General features: G+C 66.8%; 1 protein-coding gene across 1 annotated transcript; it reads left to right on the top strand.

The window, feature by feature from the left end:
• Window positions 1-2,301: 2,301 nt before the first annotated feature.
• Window positions 2,302-17,048, top strand: SLC6A18 (solute carrier family 6 member 18). The gene is made up of 12 exons (XM_052659226.1): window positions 2,302-2,461; window positions 6,893-7,033; window positions 7,621-7,758; window positions 8,220-8,401; window positions 10,018-10,128; window positions 10,865-10,977; window positions 11,701-11,829; window positions 13,114-13,270; window positions 14,073-14,277; window positions 14,486-14,645; window positions 15,719-15,881; window positions 16,890-17,048. The coding sequence occupies exons 1-12, from the start codon at window positions 2,302-2,304 to the stop codon at window positions 17,046-17,048; spliced, it is 1,818 nt and encodes a 605-aa protein (XP_052515186.1).
• The last annotated feature ends 1,440 nt before the right edge of the window (window positions 17,049-18,488 follow it).

The following is an 18,488-nucleotide window of genomic DNA, read 5'->3' as shown; positions in this document are numbered from 1 at the left end:
AGACGAGCCCCAGCCTTGAGGGGCCGGTGCAGGACTGCAGGTCTGCTGTGTCCATGGAGGGCCCCCACCCCCACCATTGCCCCAGGCTCCCGGCGAAGTGCCCTCACATGGGGGCTGCTGCTGAGGCCCCTGGGCGGGGGCACAGGAACAGGAAGAGGCTGGGCCTCACCACCTGTCTTCCCTCTCCCACGCCTTTCCATCTGAGTCGCCCTTCCTCAGCGGGACCATGCAGTCCGGCTGAGAGAGGAGTGTCCGAGGAAAGTCAGATTACGGATAAGGGGCCCGGTCCTGTCCTGTGGAGGCATCTGCTGGGCGATGGGGGAAAGGGTCCAGGGAGCCCCCAGGGGGAGGTCTCAGCTGAACCCACCATGTTGGCTCGTCACCGCTCCAGCCCCCAGACAGGAGGGGACCCGAGCTGAGGGAAGGGCTCACACACCCCCCAAGCCTGGCCATGCCCCTCCCCATGCCTGGTGTCGCTCCACCCTGCCACCCTCCCAGGGAACCCCTTGGGGACGCAGGTCGCCATCCCACCACAGTGCACAGTGGGCTCACATTGGCAAGGATTCCTGGGCTAGGGGCTGGCGAATGCCAGGAGAGGGGTGGTCTTCTGGAACTCATCTGCACATCCTCCGCAGAGGATCACCGGGAGCCAGCTGGAAGGGAGCACTGAGAGTTAGATGGAAGGGGAACACTCAGAGCCAGATGGAAGGGGAGCACCGGGAGCCAGACGGAAGGGAGCACCGGGAGCTAGATGGAAGGGAGCACCGGGAGCTAGATGGAAGGGGAGCACTCAGAGCCAGACGGAAGGGGAGCACTCAGAGCCAGACGGAAGGGGAGCACTCAGAGTCAAATGGAAGGGGAGCACCGGGAGCCAGATGGAAGGGGAGCACTCAGAGTCAGATGGAAGGGGAGCACCAGGAGCTAAATGGAAGGGGAGCACTCAGAGCCAGACAAAAGTGGAGCATCGGGAGCCAGCTGGAAGGGGAGCACCAGGAGCCAGACAGAAGGGGAATACTCAAGAGCCAGATGGAAGGGGAGCACTCAGAGCCAGATGGAAGGGGAGCACCAGGAGTCAGATGGAAGGGGAGCACTGAGAGACAGCTGGAAGGGAGCACTGGGAGCTAGATGGAAGGGGAGCACTCAGAGCCAGACGGAAGGGGAGCACTCAGAGCCAGATGAAAGGGGAGCACCGGGAGCCAGACGGAAGGTAGCACCGGGAGCCAGATGGAAGGGGAGTGCTCAGAGCTAGACGGAAGGGGAGCACTCAGAGCCAGACAGAAGGGGAGCACCGGGAGCCAGACGGAAGGGGAGCACTCAGAGCCAGATGGAAAGTGAGTGCCGGGAGCCAGCTGGAAGGGAGCACCAGGAACTAGATGGAAGGGGAGCACCGAGAGCCAGACAGAAGGGGAGTACTCAGAGCCAGATGGAAGGGGAGCATGGAGCCAGACAGAAGGGGAGAACCGGGAGCCAGCTGGAAGGGGAGCATCAGGAGTCAGATGGAAGGGGAGCACTCTAGCCAGATGGAAGGGGAGCACCGGGAGCCAGCTGGAAGGGGAGCACTGGGAGCCAGATGGAAAGGTCACATTCAGACCATCTGAGAGGTCTGGATGTCTTTGGGAAATAACTGGCTTAAAAGTAGACACGGCAGCTGTCCTGGTCCTACCCTGGCATTCACCCACGTTCACGCAGAATCCCGCTGCAGACGTTCATTGCAGCTCTTCCTCATGGCCATCCCGGTCAGCGCATGGTGGACACAGCGCCCCACGGGCCATATAACTGCCTGCCAGGCGGGTCTCCAGAGACCAAGGCCCGTAGCCCAGCTCACACTGTTTACACAAGGTCCCTCCACGGGGCAGGAGAGCAGAAGCAGGCCGTCAGGGGTGCGGCCACATGACGGACGGGGCCCCTTCGGGGATGGCCATGTCCACTGCGTCAGCCGCGATGCTGGTAGGTAACTGCAGGGTGCCAAGTGAGGCCCCGTGGGCATTCGGAACTGCTCCTCACAGCCACACGTGCGCCAGCAGTTATTCCGGAAAGTTTATTAAAAGTGAACAAGGTCTATGGAACAGGTAAATGGGCCGCAGCCTTGGAACCCGAGGTTCTTGCGTCGGAGGTGGCGGCCACAGACGTCGGGCAGGGGCGGGCGGGGGAGGGTCCAGGGTCGGGAGGGGCACGCGGTTGGAGGGGGCTGTTACCGATTAACCAGCTCCACTGGTTTCCTTTAAATCACAAGAAAGCACACTCACAGGGCAGAAGGCTGGCGACTTCCTGCTGCGGCGGAGGCTCCGGGCCGTGGCAGGCATGGTGGGCACCCCGGGGCCTGACCCACCTGCGGATGGCGGCGGGGAGGCGCGGCCAGCGTGGGACAGCAAACTTCAGTACCTGCTGAGCTGCGTGGGCTTTGCCGTGGGCCTGGGCAACCTCTGGCGGTTCCCATACCTGTGCCAGACGTATGGCGGAGGTGAGCCTGCTGGGTGTGCCCCCGCCACAGCCTCCGGGGTGTGGGAGCTCCCACCCCCAGTGATCTGTCCCCCAGGGCCCAGCTGGTGACAGCGCAGCAGGCCGTCCGCCCAGGCTCCGGCGGGGTCAGAGCTCCGGGCCCCCCTCGCCTGCACTGTGTCCTCACTGACCAGACCTCAGAGGGCAGCCAGGGGGCCACAGCCACATGGGGAGCTGAGATGGGTACCCAGGCTCCTACACGGAGCCGCTGGGTGGGGCGCCTCGCTCAATGGCCCGCAGCTGTTGGTGTCACGCCTGGTGTTGGGGACAAGAGGCACAGACCGGGTGGACGGCTGCCCTCGGGGGACAGGCGCGGGACGTGGCTCACTGTGTCCCCAGGCTCAGGGCGGGGGGCTTCCCGGATAGGGTCACCCTATTGTGGTGTCTGACCTGAGGCTTCCCCGAGGCCTGCACTTCCCAGCGCCCACAGAGCTCCTGGCCGAGGCAGGCGCTGGCCGAGTGTCCCCTGTGGGGCAGCGGCTCTGGCCTCCCTCCTCAGAGATGGGGAGGCCAAGGTGGTGAGAATTCAGCCCATCTTCCGGTCAGGGGGTTGGGGGGTCCTTCCTGTTCAAGGGCAGAGGCTGCCTTTTCTCCACCCAAAATGAGGGGGCAGGGGGTCAACACAGAAGGCAGAGTCCACATAAGCACTGCCCACCAAGCCTCCTGGTCATCCAGACACGGCGTCTTTGACGTCTCTTTCCTGACGATAAGATCTGGGGCATGTGGGAAAATCTGAACATGCAGACAAATGGCCGGACACTCCTCTGTAACAGCTGCCCTGGCGCCAGAGCCTCCGTGGGTCTGGGGCGGGGGGCGGCCGCACCTCCGTGAGCGCAGCGTGGAAAGCATGGAGCTCCCCGGAGCACCGGCACGCACCTGAAGCAGGGCGCCCAGAGCCCCCAGTGCCTGTCGTGCCAGCCAGGGCCTCGGCGACCCTCCACGCACGGGGCTCTGCCACCTGCGAGCCCAGTACTGCTCACAGCTTGACCCGCTGCCCAGAGCGGCCGGAGCGGGGCCCAGGGCCCCTCCCCGTGGACACCGCCTCCGCCTCCATCCAGACAGCGAGGCTGCGGGCGCCACCCACCGTGCCCGGGGCTCTGAGACACGCCTGTAGGGGCCAGGAGCCAGCTTTCCCGAGCTGGAAGCTCTCAACCAAATGCCACGAAACAAGCTTCTCACGCGGCAAGAGGCCCTTCTCTGTCTGCTCTGACCACCTCTGGAGACCCTGAGACACGCAGGCAGAGGTGACACGCAGACAGGGCATCGCCTGGTTCGCACCCGCAACCCCCCGACGTCAGGACTGCGCCTCCACGTTGTGGAGGGAGGCAGCGTCATCGCAGCGCTGAGCAGATGTGGACGCGGGGCCGTCCGGGGCATCACGTACACTCCACCCCGCAACGAGCAGAGGCGGCGGAAGCACAGTGCCCGGTGCTGACCCGGCTGCTGAGCGCAGGGCTCCCACCCAGGCTGTGGCCGGGGGCCCCCCAGGGAGCTGCAGGGGCCCCAGTCCCCGCGCTGCCCTGGAGGTCTGTGGACTCCGGTTTAGTGTGGAGCCCTGGGATGCAGCAGAGCGAGCCTCTCAGCTCTTCCTTTAAACTCTGCTGCCGCCCTCCTGCACGGACTGCAGCGGCGGCGCGCTGGCCAGGGCTCGGGCCGGGGGTCCAGCGGGGTGTCAGGCCTGGCCCCTGCGGGCTCCACGGGCTTGGGAAGCAGGTCCCCCCTACCCTGTGTGCCCCTCTCCCTCCATCCTCCTGCGGCTCTTTCCTCAAGGTCACAGCCCACCGGCCCTTGCCGCTGTTCTGACCAGAGGCATCTTTTCTTACTGGGCCGTTCGGTGCTGCCAGGCCCAGCACCCCCCAGGCTCTGCCCAGACCCGCCCGCAGGGGATGGTGGACAGTGGCTGGCCATCCGATGACTGTGTGCTCCTTGTCACGCTCTGCTGTGGCCTTCCGCTCTCAGGGCTGGAGCACCGAACGTGCGAGGGTTTCCCCACACTGACCGGGGCTCTGGTTCTCAGTGGACGCCGACTGGGTGCCCCAGAACCTAACCCCACCCTGCCTGCACAGGCTAAGGGCGGCCCCACAAGACGCCCCCCACCCACCTCAGATGTCAATCTGGAGTAGCAGGTCCCCAGGGTACCGTGGCTTCTTCTGATTCTTTACAAATTCAAGGGGTCCCACAAGCCCTCTTAAGACTCAGCGATTTGCTGGAACGGCTCGGGAAAACACTCTGGTCTACAGGTTCACCATGAAGGGTGCGACCCAGGAATGCCGTCTGGGGGCAATGCAGAGGCGGGGCCCCCCAGCAGGGCCCCTCCTGTGCCTCCGCCAGGCAGGCACCCTTGACGGGACCCTGGGCTGCTGGCTGGTGACTCTCAGTCTGGGAGTCCCAGGTGTGGGGTCACCCTGCCCCTCCAGCTCCCAACCTGCAGGGTCAACTGGTTGAGGTTGAAGGACGTCAAGCTGTGCCCCTTGCCCGACCCCCTGACACACCGAGGGAGCTCGGAGGCCGAGCCAGGACAGGACCAGACACACTCCTCTCAGTTCAGCGCAGCGTCTCGGATCCGGGCAACAGCTCTCCTCCTGCCTTGCAGTCCAGCAGAAACAAGCCTGCCCCGTGCCACCCCCACCGGCTCCTCCTGGAGTTAGCATGAGGGGGCGAGTGCCCCCCCCGGATGCAGAGCCCCGAGCCCGGCCCCCAGCACCCCAGCCGGGCCTGTGATCTGGGCCCCTGTCCCCACGGGGGTCGTGTTGGGGCTGAAATGAGCCTGGCGCACAGGCTGGATGCTGCTCAGCACCAGGTCACAGAAGTGCTTCCTGTCCTCCTCTCCCCAGAGCTGGGAGACTCAGCCACAGGCCAGGCCCCCTGTCCCTCCCCTCCCTGTCCGTCCCCCCTCCCCAACCTCCCCTGGAGCCAGACCCTCTCTTGCTGCCTTCAGCCGGCCCCTAAGGCCTCCACCTGGACCCCGTCCAGCTGGGGCCTCCCCCTCAGACCGGGTAGGTATGGGGGAAGGGAGCCAAGGGTCAGTCAGCCTGGAGGGCTCACCCTTACCTGATGGTGGCTCAAACATGTGGGGCTCGGGCCCTGGGCGTGCGGCTGTTCCAGGCCTGCCTTCACCATGCCAAAAGGTGTGTGTCCTGGGGCCTGGGCGTGCCTCAGGAGGGCGCCTCCATCCGCGACCTGGACCCCGGGTCCCTGGTGACTTCTAGCCACAGCCCCTGCTGCAAGCCCTGCCTGCCCCTGGGAGGCCGTCCTGGGGCCTCTGGGGCCTCCACCTGGAGCTTGACTCTCTAACGCACTCTGCCATCTTGCTGCTATACGGGAGATACTGAGACGCGCTGTCTGCCCACATGCTGGCCCCGGGGTCCCATCAGGCCCACGTGGCCCCAGAGCTCTGTGGCCACTGGCTCCCCCAGGGCTGTGACCTTGTGTCCACACTTCGGACAGTGGTAGAAAAAGCCATCACGAGGCTGTGCTGGTGAAGAGCGCGGGGCCTTGGTTCCTGGGAGTGGCTCTTGGAAGCTGAACCCAAGCTTCCCGTGGATGGTGGGGAGAGCCGTGCCCGCAGCAGCCCGTGCTGCTGGGCAGGGCCTGATGGTCTGTGCTGCTCCCCGGCGTCCCCTGGACCCGTGTGGGCAGCAGCTGCGGGCAGCCAGGCAGCGCTGAAGCAGCCACACGCGCCGGCCCAGGGCAGGCGGGTTTCCAGGGTCTGGACAGAGGATGCGTGGCTGAGACCCCCACGGCACACACAGGGCCGATTCCGCCTTTGGGCACCCAGTCTCCCTCCCAACACTGCGGGAGCGTCCTGTGGGGACCTGTGTCTCCCCAGCAGGCCTGCGGGCTCAGGGACGCCCGGCCCCCCGCCACCTGCCGGGACCCGCGCCATCCACGTGGTGCAGAAGGGAGCCGCTGTGTCTGCCTGCCTGCCCTTGGGTTCTTGCCGAGAGGCAGCTCTGTCCGAGGGGCCCGGCACCCAGGCCCATCCTGCTGTGAGCACCCTAGCATCTGAGCAGGGGTGAAGGGTCGGGAGGAGCTTCTGGCCCTAACCCAGGGCGCAGCTTGGGGGACCTCCGGTGACCACCTCCTGCAAGGCCTTACTGTGAGCAGACCAGCTCCCCGTCCCGGGAGCCTGGGAACCAGGGGTGTCAGGGCCCCAGTGAGAAAGCACCTCAGCCCACGTGTCAGTGGGAACCCCACGCAGCCCCGGAGGGTGGGGGACACACAGCCCCAGAGGGTGGGGGACCACGGCTTTAGCAAGCACATCCCCGACGCCAGGGCCGTCTCCCTTGGTGGCCACGAGCGCTTCTCCTCATCCCCCCCAGCGCCCTGTGTCACCTTTGCCAAGGCTGGGCCGGGCAGAGGGCAGGGCCCACTGACAGCTGCGTCTCTGCAGGTGCCTTCCTCATCCCCTACGTCGTTGCCCTGGCCTTTGAGGGCATCCCGCTGTTCCACATTGAGCTCGCTGTCGGCCAGCGCCTGCGCAGGGGCAGCGTCGGGGTGTGGACGGCCATCTCACCCTACCTGGGTGGCGTGGGTACGTGCCCCCCGTGCTCCCCACCTGCAGCTGCTCTGTGGGGTGGGGGCAGGGCTGTGTCTACGCGTGCGACGCGTGTTTGCTGGGTGTTCGCTCGTCACGCCAGTGCACGCCGGGTGGTTCGGAACGGAAGGTGCAGGGGTCCCAGGCACGCAGGTCCCCAAGGCAGGAATCAAGTGTGACGGCGGAGCCAGGGGTCCGCCCCAGAGCAGCAGCTTGCTGGCCCATGGTGCCCAGTCTACGCACGTGGGGCCCTGAGTGCATGCGACCCGGGACCTCGTGGCACCTGGGGAGACTGGGCATAGGGCAGCCCTGGTTCCCTGAGAGCCCGTGAGGTGGGCTCTGCCGCAGACGGCCCCAGCGTCGCCGGTAGGCTTGTGGCCCGCCTGGTGGCTTCGGGCTGCCCGAAGGCCCACCTACAAGCGGACCGAGGCTGGCAGACCGGCCGCTGAGGCCCAGCCAGGAGGGTGCCGGAGCGGGCGGGCAGCAGGGGCCTCAGCCTGATGCGGCGAGCAGAGACACGGGCTGGGCGCGAGGGGGTCCATCAAGCTGCCCAGGGAGGCGCTGACCGTGCCCGGTGCCCACAGGGCTGGGCTGCCTCACCGTGTCCTTCCTGGTCAGCCTGTACTACAACACGGTCCTGACCTGGGTGCTCTGGTATCTCCTCAACTCCTTCCAGCACCCGCTGCCTTGGAGCGCCTGCCCGCTCGACCTCAACCGCACAGGTACTGCTGTCGGGAGAGACGCCCGGTGTAGCCAGCTCCCCAGAGCTGGGTCCTGCTACCCCGCGCTTGCCCATTTGCTGTGGACCCTGGGGCCCCCTCACCAAGTAGCACCCAGGCCCTTGCAGCTGCTCACACACCTGGTGATGAAAAGCGCGCGGGTTGGGCTGCTCATCCCCCTGAATTAGGTCTTCAGGGGGACCCCTCTCCAGCCCAGGGTGCATGCCCTCTGCGGGGACCTCAGGCGTGGGGAGTACTCACCGTTTTCAAGTGTGCTCGTGACCCCGGGTGGGCCTCTGTCCCCGAGGGCCCCCTGTGCCAGCTCGTGCTAGGCACCTGCCAGACAGGCTGGGCAGCTGCAGAGGCCCCCGGCAGCCAGCCCCCCGGGCCCACTCCCAGGGTGGTGGGGTCCTGCCAGGTCCCTGTGGCCCGTGGCCCACCTGTGCGGGCCCTGCTGGGTCCAGGCCTCGTGCAGGAGTGCCGGGACAGCAGCCCCGTGAGCTACTTCTGGTACCGGCGGACCCTGAACGTCTCGGCCGACATCAGCGACGGCGGCCCGGTCCAGTGGCGGCTGCTGCTCTGCCTAGCGGTCTCCTGGGCCATCGTGTACCTGTGCGTCATCAGAGGCATCGAGACCACCGGGAAGGTGAGCCTGCGGCAGCCCTGCCCCAGAACCCCCGGCCCCCGAGGGCCCCTCCTCACTTCCAACTCCTCGGCCTCTGGGGCTCAGGGGTTCCGTCCATGTCCCTGGAGAGCAGGGCTCCTCTCACTGTGAGGTGAACCTCCTCGGCTCAGGGACAGTCTGCTCTGAAATCCTCTCTGATGTCAGAACAGCCATTTCAGCTCCTTTGACTAAATTAACTTTTTTCCCAGCTCTTTTTCTTTCTGTCTGTTTGGGTCTTAGTGTTTAAAGTGTGATTCTGGTGGACAGCACGCAGCTGGGTCTTGCTTTTCACCCAGTGTGACGGTCCCTGTCTTTTTCCTTTGGGGTGGTTGGAGCATCGACACTGACCGTGCTGGCGACAGGGCTGGGTGCGGCCCGTCCCCTCTGCTCTTTGTTCCTGCTCCACTCTCTCTCTGAGCTGTTTTGGATGCCGCTCGACGTCCTTTGCTCGGTGGCTGTAACTCGGTGGTTGGATTTGGGGCTGCAGCCCACGCTGTCTCCCAGCAACGCTGCGCCAGGCCACAGCGGAATCCCTCGGCATCGCCCTTCTCCCCTCAGTGACCACGGTGTCATCGTACCTTTTACTACAGTGTCATAAACAGCAAGTGCAGCCTCGGCACTTTTTTTTCTTGGCCACACCACTCAGCCTGTGGGATCTTAGGTCCCCAATCAGGGACTGAACCCAGGCCCCGGCACTGAGCGAGGTGAATCTCAGCCTAGGGAACGCCCGCATTCTCAGCAGTTTTGTTTTAAACCCTGCATTATCTTTTAAAGAGACTGAGGCAATGAGAAAAAATACTGAGAGTCACCTCGTTTCCACACAGAAAGGACCAGGGGGGCCTGAGTCTGTGCCTCCCAAGTTCGCCTTTCAAACTGCACCCAGCTCCAGCTTCCCACCCCTCTTCCTCCCGGGCTTGGATAAGTCTGGTACTTGTTACGTTTGGCGTGATTTCAACAACTGTGACTATACGCCGTGCGTTCCTGTGGGGCCTCCCGACGGTGGCTGTGGAGGTCTGCAGGTCTGAGTGTGTGTGAGCTCCTGCACTTTATTTTGGTTAACGTGTGAGGGTGATAATCACTCTCAGGCAAGGGGCTCCAAGCTCGAGGGGACTGGAATTTCAGACCCAACCAACCAGCCAGAAACCCAAATAGTCCTGCACGAACGTCCCTGAAGATGCCCCGGGTGGCCCCACTGTGTCTGCTTTGGGGTCTGGGGCTCAGGAGGGAAGGGGCCCCATTTGCCGACTGAATGTTTGGCAGACGCCATGTGTGCAAACCCTTCCCCAGCCCTGAAAGAACTGGGGACTGGTCCTGCTGGGGGAGAGCGTGTGGGCAGGTGTGCGCCCCATGGACCCCATGCAGAGGCCCTCTGGGGCCTCAGGGTAGAAGCAGGAGGGGCCTGTGGACCAGAGGGAGGCCACTGCCCACCGCAGCAGAACCCATGTGTGAGCCTCAGGGCAGCCCAACCCCCAAGCATGACTGGGGCCTGCAGCCCGCCGTCTCCAGTCAGACCCCACGACCCAGCAGTGGCCGGAGGCCGCTCCCGTGCCCCGCTGACTCGAGTGGATGCAGAGGAGGCTAACAACCGGCCTTTTCAGGCGATTTATTTCACGGCCCTGTTCCCTTACCTGGTCCTCACGGTCTTCCTGGTCAGAGGGCTCACGCTGCCCGGAGCGATGCGAGGACTGACCTACCTGTTCACCCCTGACGTAAGTGGGCCCCACACCCGAGCTCCCTCCCAGGCCCAGGCTCAGGAAACATAAGCTGGGGCCCCCTCAGCCACGGGAGCAGAGAGACGGCCACAGGGCGGGGCGGCCCAGCATCTCAGGGGTCAGGTTCGGAGGGTGGGGAGCAGAGAAGAATGCGGCCTGGGATGTGGGGGCGTGTGAAATGGGGGTGCGGGGGAGAGGCCTGCTGGGGACCTTGGTGTCCCCCGCAGGGTCCCAGACCCCACATCTCTGAGGGGCTTGTCCAGGAACATGAGCCCGCCAGGAGAGGACCACGGGGCCATTCCACAGCCTCTGGAGCGCCAGGGGCTGCACAGCTCAGCCCCCGTCTCCCAGGCCAGGCCCCCTGATGGGTGCGTGGGTGGGGTCTGTGGGTCCCCAGTGGGAACACCAGGCCTGTGTGCAGGGGGCCCCGCCGGGCCGCGAGTCCTCAAAACCCCCAGCCTGCAGGGAGCTGAACACCCCTCGGATCTGACTCCCAGCCCTGAGAGGGCCGTCCTCCTGTGGATGGGCCCAGGGGGCATTCCGCCTCAAAAGTGGGGAGCCCAGACTGGCCGTGTCAGTGCACACGCTCCTCACGCGTGGTCCCAAGCTGTCTCGGAGCCTGGGTGGGCACACGGCTCGTGGGAGCGTCCCGGGGATGCTGGGCACGGTCTGGACCAGGAGGCACCGGGCTGGGGGGCCTGTCTATGGACCACGGGTCCCCGTGCCCCTCCAGCTGCGGGTCCTGCAGAACCCCCGGGTGTGGCTGGACGCGGCCACCCAGATATTCTTCTCGCTGTCCCTGGCCTTCGGAGGACACATCGCTTTTGCCAGCTACAACCCGCCCAGGTAGGCTGGGGCTGCGGCCAGGGGCCGCGCTGTTGAGGGCATGCCGAGCAGCTTGCTGTGACATCCTTCCTGGAACGTGGGGTCAACCGGTGCGAGCCTCTGATAAGCACAAGCTCTCGGGGTTCCAGCAATCACTGAGTCACCCCGAGGGCTGGGAGGCTGCGGCACTCTGAAGCAGCTTGCAGCAAGTTCCAGAGCAGCTGCCGGAAGGGAACTGGGGTCATCAGGGCCAGAACAAGGCCATAACCAGGGGGTGCCCGTGTGACTCACGTGGCCGTAAAAACAGAAATGCAGCCCATGTCAGCCTCCCGGGCACCGAGAACAGACGCCCGGGCGCCCGCCGCCCCACGCCGCCCGAGCGCGACCGCGGGTGCTAAACACATGGCGTGAGTGATGACGCGCTGACAGCAGCTGCCGCGCGGGTCCGTGGGGGCCCGTGGGCGCGCGGGGGGCGGGGGCCTGCTGAGCTTCCGCCTCCGCTCTTGCACGGCAGTCACTACTATGCGTTTCTCATCTGGAGACCAGGCACCCACACCCAGGGCCCCCAGCTCACTCCCGCCCGAGGCCACAGAGGAGAGGGGCCCTGAGGGTTGGCGCCAGCAGCAGCCTTGAGCTGGGGTCCCGGGAGGGGGTTGTGGGGAGGGATCTGAGAGGCGCCAGACCCGGGAGGGGCGCCCTGCCCCAGGCCTCCCCGGGGCCCTAAGGCCACGTGTGACTGTCCAGGAACAACTGCAGGCGGGACGCGGTGAGCATCGCGCTGGTGAACAGCATGACGTCCCTCTACGCGTCCATCGCTGTCTTTTCTGTCTTGGGGTTTAAGGCAGCCAGCGACCACGGGCAGTGCCTGGACCGGTGAGCGGGGGCCCTCCGGCGCTGAGGAGTGGGGAGGGGGGCGGTCCGCCTGGAACCGGGGTGGGACCAGAGCTGGAGGTTGGGTCTTGGCCGGGAAGGCAGGTTCTGATGAGGGAGTTGTGGACAGGGTGGGCCCCCGTCTGATGGCCGGTATCCTGACGGGAGGGGGGGCACACGCAGAAACGGAGGAGGCGGCAGGGGCTGCAGGGAGGCAGCCGCAAGCGCAGGCACAGCCGGGGCCCTTCCCCTGGGCCGCGGGGGACTCCAGCCCTGCCCACGCCTCGTCCTGGACTCCCTGCTCCAGGGCTAGGAGGTGACACGTCCTGCGGCTTCCAGTCGCCCAGGCTGCGGTCATTTCTCACCACAGTCCAGGAGCCGGCCCAGTGAGGACGGCCCCACGGGGGAAGTCACTGAGTGGGACGGATGGCCCGGTGGCCTCCCGACGCAGGTTCCCGGGTGGGACCCACCAGAGGGGCACAAGCCCGCCCTCCGCCTGCTGCTGGAGGTCCAGGGCAGCTCGTGGACGACAGCCTCGTCGGCAGTGTCGGCAAGGCACAGGGGGGTGCCTGCCATGACTCCGCCGGCCACACGGGTGAGGAAGGGCAGCCACCCACACCCCAGGCACAGCAGAGCACGTGCGTGGCTCGGGCACCCCCAGAGGCCGCAGTGGCCGCAGCCAGGGAGCAGCGTACCCCCAAGGGCCAGCTCTTCCCGCCGCTCCCCCCAGACACCCAGGGAACAAAACCGCAGAGCGGCCACCACGGGGCTCCCCCACGGCCGCACCTCGGGCAGCGTCACCGCCTTCTCGCTGTGCCGGGGTCACTAGACAGCACCGACACAGCAAAGTCACAGACGGAACACACACACTTGAGAAAGCCACGGCCCTAGCCAGCCTCTGGGCTCGTCCACGGCCCTGGGGGCAGAGCGCCCCGGGCCTGGCAGGAACAGGCTCGTCGGCCACCCCAGACACCTTTGCAAAAGGCTTTGAGACTCTGCGGGGTGAGGAGACAAGCACGTTCTAGCAAACAGAATCGGCCAGCACAGACGCCCCCACGGCATCTGAGCCGTGAGCTCTGAGACGAACGTGGAGGTGTGAGGAGCTTGAGACCACCCCCGCTGGGGAGATCGGAGCCCACAGGCCAGGGGGCAGGAGGATGCATGGCCTGTTTGTACCCTGGCCCTAGGGGCCAGACAGCCTGTGTCCCCTACGTGTGCACGAGACCCCAGGCGCCCCCCAGAGCCCGCCCCTCCGGGGCCGCTCACCCAGCCTCCCCACCCCCGCAGAAACACCCTCCACCTCATCAACGCCTTCGACCTGCCCGAGCAGAGCGTGTCCAGGGACACGTACACTGCGGCCCTGGCGCGTCTGAACGCCTCACAGCCGGCACGGGTGGCCGGGCTCCCCCTGGAGGCCTGCCGCCTGGAGGACTTCCTAGACAAGGTACGCAGGGGCCACGGCGGGGCTGCAGGCGTTGACCAGGGGTCAGGGTGAGCCCTGGGGCCTAAACGCAGCACCTCTGACAGGCCCAGCTCTGCAGGCGGGGTCCGGGCAGGGAGAGCGGGCCTTGGCGCTGCCCAGAGCCCAGGGAGAGGGGCGGGAGCACAGCCCTGGAGCCAGGCCAAGGCCGGCCGACGTGGGGCGGGGACAGCGGCTGGAGGCAGGCAGGCCCCTGTGGGCAGCTGTTGAATGGGCTCCTGAGCCCCAGGCCCAGGGCCGCGCGTCCCCCACCGAGGGTGATTTGTATGTGGTAACACGGCCTAAACGGGGCAGGGTCACCTCTGCCTGACCCAGGAGGGCACCCTGGCCTTCCAGCAGGGAGCATGAGGGCAGGTGTGCGTCCTGGCGTGGCCCCTGCTGGCACGCGTGTGTCCCAGTGGGGGGGCATGCTGGTGCACACGTGTCCTGGCTGGGCTGGGGTGCTGGCACACGCGTGTGTCCTGGGGGGCATGCTGGCACACTCCTGTGTCCCGGGGGCAATGTGCTGGCCCGTGAGTGTGTCCCGGGGGGAATGTGCTGGCCCGTGAGTGTGTCCCGGGGGCGTGCTGGCCCACACGTGTGTCCCGGGGGGGCGTGCTGGCACACACGTGTGTCCTGGGGGGATGTGCTGGCCCGTGTGTCCCGGGGGCGTGCTGGCACACGCGTGTGTCCCGGGGGCGTGCTGGCACATGCGTGTGTCCCAGGGGGCGTGCTGGCCCGTGAGTGTGTCCCGGGGGCATGCTGGCCCACGTGCGCTGTGTTGCAGAGTGCCTCGGGCACGGGCCTGGCCTTCATTGTCTTCACGGAGGCTGTGCTCCACATGCCTGGCGCGCCGGTCTGGGCCGTGCTCTTCTTTGCGATGCTCTTCAGCCTGGGCTTGTCGTCCATGTTCGGAAACATGGAAAGCATCATCACGCCGCTCCTGGACCTGGGAATCATGCCCAGGAGGGTCCCCAAGGAGGTGCTGACAGGTGAGTGCCCAGCCAGGCCTCCTTGCTGGACGTCAGATGAGCATCCCCCATGGGGACTCGAGGGCTGGTCCCCGCAGCTCGGGCTGACTCCCCGAGGGCCAGGGAGCACGGGTGGGCTCTGCGTCCCGCACGGCCCCCGAGGGTGTCCTCCGGGCCGGGGTGCCGGGCACACGGGGGGCTCCGGAGACGCCTGACGGGCCGTGTCCAGGTTTCGCCTGCCTGCTGTGCCTGCTCACGGCCACCTGCTTCACGCTGCGGTCGGGGAGCTACTGGCTGGAGATCTTCGACCAGTACGCCGTGGCCCTGAACCTGATCCTCCTGGCGTTCTTCGAGGTGATCGGGGTCGTTTATGTTTATGGGATGAAGCGGTGAGTCAGCCACCCGGCCCGCGTGTTTGTTCCCAGCATCCCCCGGTCCCTGCGTGGGCCTCAGGCAGTGGTGGGCGACACGGGCCATCTGAGGTCCCCCCAGCGAGCCTGTCCACAGGCACAGCCTGGCACCACCACCCAGCTGTGTGGAGGCCAGTGACTAAATGGTGGTCTCCAGCCTCCTGCGGGAGCTCCTGGCGTCCAAGCACAGGAGGACCCCAGGGCAGGAGGGCCTGCCCAAAGCACCACGAGCCAGCCTCCCCTGGCGGCCTCCGAGGAGGCCCTGCAGCGCTCTACCACCGGCACCCAGCCCAGGCCCGAGGCACAGCCACACCCACACCTCACTCACACCTGCCACCCTGCCAGAGGGGGACCCTAGAGGTTGTGACCCCGACCTTTGTTCTAAGAGCTCCTGGGACGCAGAGGGACAGAGGGCTTGTCCCCAGGGACACGCCCACAGATGCAGCAGCGGTGTGGAGGACAGTGCACCCCTGGGCTCGGGGCCACGCGGTCTCAGAAGGGGACCCTCAGGCGGCCTGCGGAGGAGCTGGGAGGGGTGGGGACAGGCAGGGGGCCCGGGGCTGGGACAGGCGGTCTCAGAAGGGGACCCTCAGGCGGCCTGTGGAGGAGAGCTGGGGGGGGCGGGGACAGGCAGGGGGCCCGGGGCGGGGTCCGGAGCGGCTGCAACCCCCTCCCGTGTGTGTGGTGGCCACTGCACACCCTGGGCCTCTCTTCCTGCCCTGGGACCCCGGTCAGGTGTCACGGCCCCCCCACAGCTGGTGGGGGCTTCTCTGCGCTCACAGAGCTGGAGCCCCCTGACCGGGGCCAGACCCACAGGTCCTGCTGCTCCCTGGGCTGGGCTCAGTGGCCACTTGGGCCTTTCCCATCCATTGACCTGGGGGCGGGGCAAGTCCTCACCAGAACCCAGACGGCCACCTCGTCCAGGGGCCACTTGGGAAGACGGGACGGAGGTCAGAGTGGAGGTGGGGACAGTCCCTTGGGCCACATCCTGGTGGACAAAGGCTGCCAGCCGAGTGGACGGGGCCTGAGCCCGAGCCCAGGCTCTGCGGCAGGTTCTGCGACGACGTAGCCTGGATGACCGGGAGGCGGCCCGGCTTCTACTGGCGAGCAACCTGGAAGGTCGTGAGCCCCCTGCTGCTGCTGACCATCTTCGTGGCCTACGTTGCCCTCCTAGCTAGCTCGCCGCCACACTACAAGGCCTGGAACCCCAGATACGTAAGTCCTTTGGGTCGGGGGATGACCCTGGAACCCAAGACCCAGCCTGACCCACCCCCGGTGCCCACCAGGGACATCTGTGCCCCGGGGCCCACGTGGGCTGCTTTTTCCCTGAGACCCCAGGTCCCTGGCCCTTGATGTCCCCTGGGGCATCAGTGCTGACTCCGGCAGCCCCAGTGACCTTGGGGCTGACCTTGGGCGAGGGTCTCACTCAGCAGAGGGAGGGCAGGTGCAGGTTCCACACTCTGGTGACCCCGCGGGCCCCTGCTGCCTCTCCCCCGGGGATGGGGCTTCAGGCCACACGCTCCACGTGCCATGGGGCCAGCTCTGCAGACGCCCAGCCAGTCTCAGACGGGACCTGCCACCGAGCCAGCCAGAGTGCAGGGTGTGGCCTGGATTCTTGGCCCCAGGCTGCGCGCTGAGCCCGTGAGCTCCACCAGCCTGCCGTCCATCTGCAACCTTAGAGCCGCCCTTTCTCCGGGGTGTGGACGCAGCCGGTTCTAAAATCTCCCCAGAAAGCAGCTGCCCCACGCGGCCAGGCAGGCCTAGGAGGAATGGCGCCATCTCCTGGGGGCTCCCGCCCTGTTAGTCACCTCGGGCCTGGGATCGGGCGGGTGGTGCTCCCCTCACAGAGGGAGCACGGAGCCTGACTGGGCCCAGCGGTCAGCCCCAGGGCCGTGCGGCCCTCCGGGTGGCCCAGGCTGGCTCTCTCCAGGACACAGCACCCCAGGTCCCTGGCCTACCTCTCGGAGCCTAACCCCACGGGTGGCTTGCCCGGCCGAGTCCCCGAAACGTCAGCTGCCCAGGTGCCCACTGTCAGGGAGCGGCCCTGGCCACGTCCCTTTCCCTCCACCCACCCTGGGGGCCCTGACAGAGGAGGAAACGGGCTGAGCCGCCCCCCACGCTCACAGCCCCTGGGGCCGAGGGCCAGCCTCCTCCACGCAGGGAGCGCGTGTGGGGCGACCTGCCTGCGTCCCGGGTGCCCCCCTCAGGCCCAGTGTCCTGCAGGAGCGGTTCCCCTCGCGGCAGGAGAAGCCCTACCCGGGCTGGGTGCTGGCCGCCTGTGCGCTCCTGTCCTTCCTGCCCACCCTGTGGGTCCCGGTGGTGGCGCTGGGCCAGCTGCTTGCCCGGTGCAGAGAGAAGACGCGGGACCCGCCGCAGGACTGACGCCCAAAGCCGCGGGGTGGCAGGGCCTGCTGAGCACGGGGCCAGGGTGGCGGGGAGGCCTGCCTGTGCCACAGCCGGGGGGTGGCACCAATACACGCACACTCAGCCCCGAGGGTCCGTGGTCGTTGTTCCCGACACTGTCGTGCCCTCCAGACCCGCTCACGGCGCTGCCCAGCTCCCACGTCAGTCCACGCTCCTCTCCAAACGGGCTAAGTCCGCTGTCCGCCTCCTGGGCCCTGTGGCCGGCGGTTCTGCATGGGGCCCTCGGGGAGGCCGTGCCCTGAGTCCACGGGCAAAACACTGGTGGTAGGGGGAAGGGCGTCTGGGAAGGCCCACCCACACCCCACACCGGATGGACAGCGTGAGGCAGGGCCATCTGCAAGGAAGGCCGCAGGGCTGGGATGGAGGCCCGGCCCCACAGAAGCACCTCTTTCTACCTGAGCCCTGGTCCCAGGGAGGGTCTATCCTGGATGTGCGTGATGGGGACCTCGGGGCACCTGGTGCACAGAGAATCGTCCTGGAAGTACGGGCTGCTCCCCCCTCCCCAAAGGCCAGGGAGCTGGGGCACCGAGATGCTAGCTGCGAGGCTGGCTCTTCGCAAGCTTAGCTCAGACGCACTGCCCTTTACTCTTTCGAGACTTTCAAGTTGAGGGAAGGGAAGGCCGATCGTCACACAGGCCTCCATTCTCTGCAGGGGAGGAAGGCCAGCCTCCTTCCTGAGTGTGGGTCCCTCCCTGCACCAAGCCCCCGTCCCAGCAGCCTCAGACAAGACCTGCCCTTTCCGGGCCCGCTCGCCTCCCCCCACCCCCCAGTGCTCTGGCCCTCCTCCACCAGCCGGGGACAGTCCTGAGGGGCCCTGGACACACAGGTGGGCTTCGGGAGACCCTGCCTGTCCTCTGCATCGTGCTGGGCGCCCGGCCCTCTGCGCTCAGCCCCAGGCAGGCAAGTGCTGTCCGTGGTGCTGAACCAGGCCCTCTGACATGGCCCCGTGGGAGGCCAGCACAGCGCTGGGGCCCTCGGACCCCAGGAAACAGGGCCGGTCACTGCCGCCTGCCTAAGAGTAGTGGGTATTAAAGCCGGGTCAGCGCAAGTTTGCCCCGGAGTGAGCCCTAAGCCGCACGGGGTGGGCGGGGCCTGCACTTGACCCCCGTGGAAGCACCAACACGGCGTCTGCCTCAGCCCCCTCCTCTGCATGCAGGGACCCCGGGCTCACACTAGCCCGCCCGGGAGGCGGGTCCAGATCACGTCCCACCGCCAGGCCAGCTGATGATTGCTAACCACTGCGATGTGCCTCCACCATGTCCGGGACGGGCTCTCGGGCTCTGGGGTTCACCGGGTCCCTGTGCACGTTTGGGGGTCACCACCTTGCCTCCCACCAGCACTCGGAGGGCTCTGAGCTGAGGCTTCTGGGAAGCCCCCTGCCCCACACTAACCTTCACA

This window comes from Budorcas taxicolor, chromosome 20 (genome assembly GCF_023091745.1).
Source record: "Budorcas taxicolor isolate Tak-1 chromosome 20, Takin1.1, whole genome shotgun sequence".
NCBI lineage: Eukaryota > Metazoa > Chordata > Mammalia > Artiodactyla > Bovidae > Budorcas > Budorcas taxicolor.
Note: the sequence above shows the minus strand (reverse complement) of the source record. Positions and strands in the feature narration are given on the sequence as shown.